The sequence below is a fragment of the Onychostoma macrolepis genome, chromosome 09 (genome assembly GCF_012432095.1).
Source record: "Onychostoma macrolepis isolate SWU-2019 chromosome 09, ASM1243209v1, whole genome shotgun sequence".
Taxonomy (NCBI): domain Eukaryota; kingdom Metazoa; phylum Chordata; class Actinopteri; order Cypriniformes; family Cyprinidae; genus Onychostoma; species Onychostoma macrolepis.
The window spans coordinates 13969807-13981764 of NC_081163.1; the positions used below are offsets into that span (position 1 = coordinate 13969807).

An 11958-nucleotide genomic window follows, 5' to 3' on the forward strand; every position below is an offset into this window, starting at 1 on the left:
CTAAAGCAGTTTTATAGCAGTTCCGCCCCACACACATTTCCGGATCCTATTTTAAAATCATGAATCATGCCACCGCCGTGTGTAATTTTTAGTAATTTTTGAATTTATTTTTTTTAATCCTAATGGTTTTAAACGCTCCGTGACATGTCCATGTGAGTCCCTGGGTGCAGCTCGCCCCACCTTAGGGATACACTCACACTAACGCACTCTAGATGGCTGACCCGGTCCCACGACGTCTTCACGCTGTTTCTGCAGTGCATGTGTATGGTCTTAAGTGCCTCCCTTTGCTCATTTGGCAAGACATTTCTTATGAATAATTTCTCCTTTGTTTTTGCTAAATTGGATACTGCAGTGTGCACTGGAGTGCCCTCTAGACCCTGCCATGTGGATTGGGACCCCGATTGAGTGCTGGGGTAAAAGGAGTACAATAATTGTAAGATAAAGTTTAAGATAAAGATAAAGTCACAACTGTGCAATTTAAAGTTACACTGTGAGATGTCACATTTACTAAAAATGTCAATTTTGAGATCAAATTAAATGAACTTTTTTTTCTGAGGCATTAACATGTTTCCATACTAAGAATAGTGAGTAATGCGTGAGTAAATTTCTTTTAATTTTGTGGATTGCCTAAACTACACATTCTGAAACAAATATGAAGACACACACACACACACACACATGTACATGACTCACCCATTCCTGAGGTATTGCAGTGTGGTGAAGAAAAATTATGATGCACATGATAATTGGAGAAGGTGAAGTCATGCACAAGCAAACCAACAGGAAAGTGTCTTTCTCATCATTACATATTTATCTGCCTGTTAATGGCGTCTCCAGTGGCAACACAGCCCCCCCTTAATCCTGCCTCTGTCCCCGCGAGGGCTGGCCCTCATTAAGAATCAACTAAATATTTTATATTCTATAATTCTTTCATACTTCTTCACCATAATTTGCCTTGATTTGTGTTTAAAGGGGAAAAAATATACTTTTTCTTAATGCAATGAACTCACAGACTCGTCCCAGCTTGGAATTAGGAAAGAAGGAAGCGATAGAGATGAATATTGAAAAAAGAAAGGCGTGCAGGGAAAAATGGCCCTGTGTCCAAATGTGACTCCTGTGGTTGAGAAGACGTTGTTTAAGAACTGAGTAGGTGAATGAATTGGATGGTGGAGGAAATCGGAGGTTGGCTTTATAGCTAAAGCAGGGTTTTGAAATGGAGTCACTCCTCTGGCTTGGCAGAAAAGCTCTTCATTAACGTCCACCATTAGAGCGCGGGAACAGGCATCTTAGACTCTTTACTCTGAATGGGCTGCTGGAGGACTCACTTCGTCTCTGAATTTGAAAATATCTGATAGGATGCCAAAGCAATGGTATGTAAATGCGCAATGTCGTTATTTAATGTTTGTGTTGTGCATTTTGGAGTGTACTGTATATATGTCTTTGGAACATACCTAAATTGTTCCCAGAATTTCATAAAATAATATACACAACAAGCAAACATATACAGGATGAATGAGTTTGTGAATGTGTGTGTGGTCTCTTTAGCTAAGCTAACGGGTATTTTGCGCTGTTATGCCTTGTGGTCAATCTAATTATTCACCATCTTCAAACTTCTTTGACATTTCTTTTTCTCGTCCTTTTTTGTGGCCTCTGTTTGTTTCTCTGAGACATGGAAAGTAATACATTATAGAGAAACAGAGAAGAAAAAGAACAAACCTACACACTTCCTGTAAAGCGCCAGCCCAAAACAGCCCCCACAAGTGAAATCGGAGCAATTTCATGGTCTGGCCTGCCCTCAGTATTATTTAAAAAATACCCTGTTATTATTTAGGGAATAGAGAGAGAGCAGGAGAGAGACAGAGAGAGAGGCGCATGACTATTATCTTTATGTAGGTCCTTTAATTTTAATGCACCGCAGATTTATAGCTTAGCATTCCAGTGTGGAGGCACTGGGCACCCCACCCTGGTCATAAACTCAGCAGGACAGCGCCACAGACTTCGATAGCTCAGCTGTGACACACTGCACCTTCTCTTGTATCAGAGCTCGCCAGATACCTCTTTTTCCCCCTCACTAAATATCTGTTATTTACTCCTAATCCTATTTTACCACTGTTTTATACTCTGTCCCCCCAGTCCCCCTTCCCTGTTTTGGCGCGCACACTAGAAGAAAAATGGCAGATTTATTGAGAAACATATGGAGGGTCTGGGAACCTCTGTAAAAACAATAATGTAGCTCTTTTAGTCTTCTAACTTGTTGGAAAACACTAATGATTACACTGTGTTTGTACAAGACAATAGCATATGCAAACAATCTCACATCTCAAAGTAAAAAGTGTCATTTCTTGCTGTCTGTGCTTTTGCTTTACTTTTACTGTTAAATTTAGCAGTCACTAGTCTGTGCTAACTGGGATGGAATTTATCCCTGTCAAAATGACAGATGAAACCAACTTGCCACTATACTTCAAATGGTTGTTTCAAAACACATCTCTTCATAACAGATTCTTTTGATGTAATTTATTTTGGTTTTAGTGTGTATTTGTTCAGCTTCTTCCTCTGTTGAATTTCATGCGGTCGATATGTCAGCTCAGATGCTGTTAGTTGCCTTGATGGTCTCAAAACATGATGCAATGACAAGATATTTAATCTTGTGGAATTATGTGTGCAATATACATAGTTAAACAATCATAGCCCAGAGCAGTCTGGTTGGATTTTTACCAGAGTTGATGACATACTCAAGTGCACAGAGGACATTAACTCCAAGAGACATTCATTGAAAGGACACTTTGAACTTTTTAGCAGTTTTTCAATTATTCCATACTGCTGACGCTTGTTTATAAGTTTAGGTAAGAGATCACTCTGGCCCAATTAATAACTCTTCAACTTTCCCACCAGGCACTTCACAGACAGCCCATGCAGCCACTGAAGGACCACTCTCCCATCCGAGAAGAACCTGTTCCCAGTTCTGGAGCTGAAGAGAACCACCAGGCTAACGCAGGTTCAGGCAACAGCGGAGGGGTTAGCAATGTCACAAAAAAACCTCGCTCCCGCACCAAGATCTCTCTGGAGGCTCTAGGTATCTTACAGAGCTTCATCCAAGATGTGGGCCTTTACCCTGACCAGGAAGCAATCCACACCCTTTCAGCCCAATTAGATCTGCCCAAACACACCATTGTCAAGTTCTTCCAGAACCAACGTTATCACGTGAAGCATCATGGTCGACTGAAAGAGCTCGGATCTGAGGGCGGCGGGGTAGACGTATCCGAATATCGCGATGAGGAGCTGCTGTCCAGTTCGGAGGATGCAGAATCCAGTGAAGATGGCCACGAGGAGATCTACAGTGGGCATGAAAGCACACCAGCTGGAGCAGCCAACTCAGTCTCAACTCCAGCTGTTTCTTCAGGCCTGGATGAGAATAAAGACAAAGGCCTGCCTCTGGGATCAGCCAGACCCAGCTCCCTGCCCCCATGTGGTTCATCCCCAAGTCCCCGAGATCAAGCAGAATATCAGAGATAAAACAGTCTCAACAAAGACTATACTGTAGGTGGGGAAAGGCAAGGAGTGAGCACTTACAACTATTCTGTAGTGGAGGAGAGACAGCTTAGAAACTTACTGACAAAGACACAGTGTCCTCTGAGGACCTGTAAAAGGCAAACCAAACCAGACAAGATCTGCATTTTGATTAAGGTGAAATGTAAAGTTCTGGTGTAGAAAGATGAGTTGTGATCTACTCCTGGCCTCATACCTCACAAGTTACTTACAGGGATGGCATGGTACAGAAGCAATCCCTATGGTGTGCTACAAGGAAAGAATTTGGTTGGCTGGGAAGTATTCGTTTTCTAGATGTAAATCATCAATTAAGGCAAGATAGCTGCCTCAACCCCAACATGTCACAAGCATTCAAACTTGCATGCTAAGAATGTCAAGAAGGCCAGTCTTTCACCGAGTGTTTCATTTCTAATCTGAGAGCAGGGGGTCTCTTGCAAAATACCACTATCCATGCCCCCTCTTTATCTCTACAGGGTTAAAATGGCAGGGACAGTGCTTTAGATGAGCCAATGATCTCCTATAGGACACCAACAACTTCACTCCTGTCCGATCAGGGAGCCTAGTGGGCGGCTGTGGCTGTCCTCATCTTCCCCTCCATGATGGGGCATTCTGGCGGTCGCCAACTGAGGGCCGTGCTTGACTGCTAAAGCGGTCGGTTGGGTTGGAGGTACAGATGAGATCTTGGGTGTACACATCAGCCCAGCCCAGGAACCCTACTATAAACACATGTGGTGTGCTGAAAGGTCCACAGTTAGCCCAGTGGCGCTTTTGAAGACCACGCCATCCTTCCCACAACCAGCCACAAGCGTCATTCCAAGCAGTCCCACACGGTTCAAGAAATCACTCCTTTACCCCCACCACCCATGCACACCCAATACAGACTGTGCACAAAATCCCAATCCGTCGCTCCTGTCCAGTGGTTGAAGGTTTGCTTTATACAGATATGTTTAGACCGTAGGTTTCATTCCAGTTTTGCTCTCTCTACACTTAAAAGACAGTGAGAATAAAACATAATTGGCGGGAGGACTGACTGCTATGGACAGAAGGACACTGGTGAGGGTGCAGTCTAACTGCATCTGCCTCTGGCCTAGTGGAGAAAAGCGAAGCATTTCCAGCAGCTGCGCTTGCGTGGAAGTGCGGTAGTTCTTCTCTCTTCTGTCACCTCCCACAGCTTTCTCTTTTACTGACTGATGCCCACAATGTCCTGATTTGACCACACTTACCCACACCCTACTCCACAGCACTATTTATTGCTATCTTCACCCTCAATTATTATTGTTGTTATTGTTATTATTGTTATTATGGTTGTTCTTGCTGTTATTTTTAGTTCTATTTCATGGTCTAATATCAGCTTTTGGCTTGCAGCAGATGTTTTGGTAATGAGAGACGTTGTGAAAGAAAAAAACACTGCCAAAACAGAGAGGAACGAATTGGAAGCAGTTACTGAAGTTATTGAGTGAATCATGTGATATGTACTGCCAGTTCTATCAGCATTATGTACTTTTCCAAAGAGAACAGCACTTGGCAGATGAGGTGTTGAATATTAAAACAATAGAAATAAGAGGAATCATTGGAATTTATATGATCTTTTTGTGCATACGATGACAATCCTTCTTTTGAGCCAATCAGAACTCAGCAAGCATGAACTCTGCATTCTGATTGAAACTTTGATCAGCGTAACTTGAGGCAACATGGCCACCTGTTGCAAATCATCCATGACACCGTGGCAACACTTGGATCCAGGGTTCTGATTTGTTTTTGAGAATCAGCTGCTACTTGCTCTTTCACAGATAATAGACAAAATATTGTTGTTAACCTTATGCTAACCCTTAAACTATTTTTGTTTCAAACGAGTGATAATTGTGGTCTATGTCCATGTTTTGTCCACTACAAATGGAAATGTTTTATTTAGAATCTTTAATGTGCAAAATGCTGATGTGGTTTTTGCAATTCCTTTTAGCATCCTGACTCTTTCACATTGGCACAGTGTCCACACCTGCACATGCCTATGACTAATGCATTCCAGCAGAACAGTAGTTAAAAATGGGGATACACATATTTTTCTCAGAAGGTATAGAAGATGGCATTCCAATCACAAGGTATACAACCTTGAGAAGTTGTTCTCTAGTACATTGATCATTTGTACCTGGTTATGATTTCACTGTGGCCATGCTGCATTTCTCACAAATATTCAAATTAAGACCAGACTCTGGCTCTCTAATAAGATGTGCAGGTGGCAAAAGAGCCTGGTGTGCTTCATACGTAGTAACTGTTTACACTTAGACAGCCTTAGACTATGATGTGCTTCTCTGCCGTTCGCCTCTCTAGAGAGATTGAATTCTTCTAACCATTTTCTGTCCAATTCACCCATCTGCATCATTGCCTCATTTCAATTTCACTCTTGCTGTTTGCTTGATTGCTCCCTGGTCTGCATTTACCCAAATCTGAACTTTATGATCAATCATAGGCGATTTGATGACTTGATGTATCTCCCTGTCTTTCATCGTTGCTCCCCTAAAAATCTTAAATTACTGTAAACAACCTAAAAATCTGTGATTTATGTGATTTTTCTTCATGATCACTGAGAACAATCTACAGTCTTTTAGGTTATTTCACCCTCTTACTACTCATTTAAAACCTTTAAGGTTAGTTACATTTACGTATCATCTTTAAATGTTAGAAGTTGCTTAACATATGTTGCATTTGATAATGGAAAGAGCTACTGAATGATAAGATTCGCCATCTCCACTATGAATTCTTGAATACCTGCAGGTTTTGCAAAATGTCTTTAATAACATGGTAGTGATTGCCTGCTTGATCTACACCTTACTTAAGCCTGTCAATCATCTGCCACTTTTGGAGGCCTGCACCGCCCCTTTCGTTACACTCTGAGCATCCCCTCCAAATCTCGCCACCCCGCAGAGTCTAGATCAGCTGGAGACAAGCACTTCTGATGAGTCCATCCCTATACACCTCCCAAATTACCCTCATAAATGATGAAAGCATGTGCACGCATGTGTCTGTGTGTCCTAGACTGGTGTTTAAGCTACCATGGGGGTGGCTTACTACTCAGTGGGAGCGAACAACCACGCACTTCTTCTCCTCCATCACCTCCTCCTCTCCGTCTTTGTCAGAGTTAGTGGCGAGTGACGCTGAGGAGAAACAAAGAAGATTCCAAGAGTCCCTGATGAGCACTAGGTCAAGGTCACTGCCCAATTACCCATGTCTTTCATTTTCATTCTGTCTTTTCAGTTCTCTCTACCATCCTCTCTGTTCCCTCATTTTCTCGTTCACCAGGCAGGAAAGTAATCGTTGTCTCCCATGCTGTGGTGTCGAGGTTAAGTGGAGGTGATCATGTCTCCTTGTGGAGAGGCTAGTTCCTTGAGAGGCAGCAGACTCCTGGAGAGGCATGTCTGAGAAGTGTTGCGGTTAAGACAAAGGCTTGGTTTGACTCATTTGTTTGGTATCTGGTCGTCTACAAAGCCACTATCACATTAGGCTGATTTCAGAGATTTGAATGGAAAAACTGAAGGCCTCCAAGGCCACTTTCTTGTATTTACACACACTGTTTAGACAATTCGATTGGGACGATCTGAACTTTGACTCGTCAAGTGTTTATAATTTATCGCTTTGATATGAAATTTTCAGGTACACAAGAATGTCCCAAACGAAACAAAAAAAGGATCATAATCATTTTCAATAGCCCATAAATTTCTGAGGAAAGATGTTCTTGCTCGTCTTGCTGATGCTTTTGTTTTTCATACAGTGCCTCTGAACTAAGCACAATGCTCCAGTTCTTTGCTTTGGAGATGACAAAATTAGACGATCTCATAATTTTCATCAGTTTTCATCGTTTTTGTACTCATAAACGCCTACAATGTGAATCAGGATTGCCACTCCTGAATTGGTACTTTCCTTGTCAATCGAATGCATTGTCATTATCACTAAGTGATAATTAACTTATGTGCATCATTTGGCTTCTTTGTTTGTATGACAATGTTTTGTTTTTTTGATTTTGTTTTTCAAATGCTGTTGTTTAAATAAAGTGCATTCAAGGAAATGGAACTATTGCGTGTGGGTTTGTTCTACCTGCAGACTGTTGACTAAACTGGGTGGTCCGCAAGTCAAATCGCTTTATCCTTAGTCCACATTACGGTCACAGAAGTTAAAAGAAAGTGGTGACTAATGCACAATGCTATGTTGTATTGAGCAGAGGGATTAGAAGTGGAGACAAATGAGTGGAAAGAAACAAAATACAGTTTCACTTGTACATTAAAGTAATCAAACAAACCATAATAGGAAAAAATGTTACTGGAAATGACAATGTAGCATTTCGTGCTTATCCATTTAGGAGAATTTGAATAAATAAATCACTTGATACTGCAATCTGGTGAGTAATGAAAAATATTCGAGCATATTGCTTCAATGTCTATCTGAAGTGTCTCTATAAATCAGACTTGCATAAGTAAATTCCTTAGAATCGGACATTATTCAAAATATCCATTTTGTCCCAACTGAAAACAGACCTGACTTTCATTTCAACACAATAAACAAGAACTACACTGAGGAAAAGTTTCCTGCATCAATAATTCCACGCCTTATTGCATTTTACAACCTGATTGCTGCAGGCTTCTTTGCATTCATTCCATTGTGTGCTCTCTTGGGCTTATTGTGGGTTATGAAATGCACATTTGCATACAAGTGATAAACTTCCACTGGCGTTAACTCTGCTGAATTGCCTCAGCATATATGACAATTTTTGTTATCATTTATTATTCTGTGCAAAGATAAGAATTGCTTTAATTATGTGAAACCCCATCAGTCCCTTGACCACACGTAGCCCTCAGTACTAAAGCCACCGCCGAACTCAGAGTCCTCTCTCTGGCCACCTGCCAGGCTTCCCTCCTTTCCATGGTTCCCCTTCTCTCTAGAACAGCTTGCAGTGGTGTCCTCTGGTTTTCATTCCACACCAGCCCTCCAATCTCCTAAATTGAACTTATTATTCGCTCAATTGGCTTGCTTTAACCCTTTCTCCCCCTCCAGGTCCGGGCCTGTATGTCATTAGCCAGAGGATTTTTCGGTCGCAGCGAGAGCGTCAGGAGCTGGAGGGGTGTAGCTATAAACCCGTGGTCCCTGGCAGGATTTGCAGTTGCATCCGCTGGAAGAGAGTCAGCGCTCATTCTATGAGTGCAGTGGAGCCAGACCACCCAGAGAGGGATGTGTGGCCCAGTTTGTTTTCTGGCTGATGAGTTTAAGTCCCAGCTGATAGCTTTGACGACCTGGATCTCTCTCTCTCTCTTTCTCTGCTCATTCATTCTCTGTATCTTCCTCTCTGACGTCAACTAAAATCTGTACGAAACATTTTAATGGCTGTCTGTGTTCGCTCTTTATCACATATCAATAGGACAGGGTTCTATAACTGTGTGGATATCATCCAATGCCAAATGATAAGAATGTAAAGTGCAGCTTTGGAGGTGTCAGATAAGTCATATAAGAAAATGTGCAAAAATGAACCCAAGCACCTGCTCTTTGAGAATGTTTGCTTGAACATTGGAGTCCTCAAATACCACATCCCTCAGTCAAAAGAATGCTACACATATTAGAGACTTGGGGGGGGGGCATTATGGGAATCAAGCCCTAAATATATCACATCATGTGCATCCTCACATTTACAGACTCTCTTAACAATTTAATAAATTTATTATTATTATTATTATTATTTGAAAAATGATATAAAATTTGGGCACATTGAATAGTAAGATATACAGCATGCACCCCCTTATTTGTTTTTCTGATTGTAATATTTTTGTGATTGGTATGTAAAAATTCTTTGATGTATGTATCGTTGTAATGTATTATTATTATGATAAATATATTATACAATTTTTGTACATGTACATGTTTTAGTTATTTATGTAGTCTTTTAAAAATTAAAAAAAAAAAAAAACTTTCTATAGACCTGTATATTGTATTTCACTTTGTTCTCTAAATAATGTCTGCAGAATATACATTATATTTTGGTATTTTTGTACAATTGTAGACTGCTGTGTCATAATCTGAATTAATTGTTTTTTTTGTTTTGTTTTTTCACTGCATTGACCCTTAGGAAAATTAACCATAGTTTTATTACAGTAAAAGTGTAGTAACAATGATTTTTTTTGATGTACTGATTACAATTTGTATAACCACAGTTTTACTACAAATACCATGGTTAAACTATGGTTAGTGTAGCAAAACAATGGTTAATTTGTGGTTACCATGGTTTAACCATAGTAACCGTGATTTTTTGGTTTTATTTGTAGTAAAACCATGGTTAATTTTCATAAGGGAAGGTATAATCTTCAAAAACGTAAAAAACTCACTTTGAGTGGTCACTTTGCATGTCTGTCCAACAGTCTCTTCCTGTCAAAGAAGACGGTTATTGGATAGAATAAGCTGAGAGTAGCGATGAGGTTTAATACCCGAGGGTCTATGACATCCTGCAACTGATGAAGCCACATAGACAAGCAATGAAATGTCTTTAACAAATGAAAAATACTGAGATGAAACCTCATCTACAGAACACTCATATGAACACTGTTTGGAGGAATCACAGCAAGTTCTTCGGTTTGACAGGTGAATATGATAATCAGGTCAGGGTCTCTGGGTAAGTGGGCATCACTTGGGCATGAGTGAAGCACGCACCCCTGAATAAATACTGGCCCGCCGAAGCACCATCTAAAATTTCTAACACTGTGCTGTCTGTTTGTAATTATCAAACCACAGAAGAAGTGCGTGTGAGGAAACTCAAGGGGCCCATGTGGCCAAGGGCTTTAAGCGGACACAATAAAAGGCATCATTGTTTCTGTGGGAAAGGTTTAGATGTCGCACTCCATGTGACGGAGAGCTGTGAGGTCGTGGCTGTATGCGGTTTCTCTGTGTTGCTTTGTGTTTACATCAATGTGTCTGCGAGCAGGTCTGTGTGTGGCCTTTTTGACAAATACTTTGATTCTGTTTGTTGTATCAGCCCTCGTTAATGCTTTTTAAATTGTGTCAGGGACTCGTATTTCCTGATTAAGTGACAAAAACATCCTGGAAAACAATGGTTTGCAACACTATGGGATTGCATGACATCAAATACACATCTAGCCTCGGTTCGGCTCTGGAGATTTATGGACTTTTGATGTTGTGTGTCTTAGATGGGAACTGAGCGGTTAGACACAGAATGGAGGGTGATGGACAGAGAACAGATGAACTGAGATTGACAGCTCTCTGCCAGGGGAGAGGGGGCAGCTGCCAGGGCACTGCTGCTGGGGTATTAGGGCCTGATGGCACCGTGATTAGGGGCCATTAGAGGTGAGAGAGAGGGGGCGGCACAGGACGCAGGTGCACCAATGCCTGTTATTACCCAGAATTCAGCGGGGTGAAGCGCAAACACACACCTGTGGCCTCCCGTTGGCACGCTCGCTACCCACCCCCCTAATCTCACTCCCGCACATTAATACACACACTGATAAACACGCTAATACCCAGAGCACGCTTTCATACGAGTGGCTCCTTCCTCTCAAACCGTTTGGCTTTTCTCTCACATTTTACGTCTCTAAAACAGATTTTCTGACACATTTATAAATGCAGTTTTTCATATGCATTGCTTTTCAAATTAATATTTATATATAGTAAAGCTATATTAAACAACCCATTTGTTGGTTCAATGTTAATAGGATGCTGTTTACTTACAAGGTTAAATAGATAATTCTGCCCAGTGTTTTTGTTCACTAAAACTACAAATAAAACTATTCAAAATCGAAATAGCTGATAAATAAATCTAATAAAGCTAATAAATCTAAATATTAGATGAAAAAATAAAACAATATAAAGGCCTATTTTTTCACTATATATATACTGTATATATATATATACATACATATTATTAGATGAAAAACAAACATATATAGATTCTACATATATAGTATTATGTATATTGTCCTGATAATTAACTGAATTAAAATAAGTTTAAGCATTAAAAAAAACACTGAAGCACTAAAACTAAAATATAATAAAAAAGCTAAATACAAATAGTAAAAATGGACTAAATCTTAAACTAAAATTAGATTGAAAACTGAAACAATAAAATGCTAATTCAAAATATTAATAAATTCTATAACTATATATATATATACATAAAATAACACTGATTCATTTACCCACCCCCATGTTGTTCCAAACCTGCATGACTTTCTTTGTTTTGTGGAACACAAAATAATATATTTTTAAGAATACTTTAACTGTTTTTGCCCCTTAAATAAAATTCAGTTGGGGGACAAAAAAAAAAAAAAAGAAATTTTTCAAAATATTTGATGTTTCCGCAGAATAAAAACAAAAGGCGGAAAAGTTTTGGAAAGAAATGTTAATTTTCATTGTTGCCTTTAAGAA

General features: G+C 40.1%; 1 protein-coding gene across 3 annotated transcripts in view; it reads left to right on the plus strand.

Moving 5' to 3' along the window:
• Positions 1 to 9261, plus strand: part of satb2 (SATB homeobox 2) — a 45916-nt gene extending 36655 nt beyond the window's left edge. For all 3 annotated transcript variants that reach the window (XM_058787950.1, XM_058787951.1, XM_058787952.1), the window contains one exon: positions 2893 to 9261. In XM_058787950.1, the coding sequence (XP_058643933.1) occupies positions 2893 to 3513 (621 nt within the window). In that variant the 3' untranslated portion in view covers positions 3514 to 9261. The remainder of the gene's footprint in view (positions 1 to 2892) is intronic.
• Positions 9262 to 11958: the final 2697 nt, after the last annotated feature.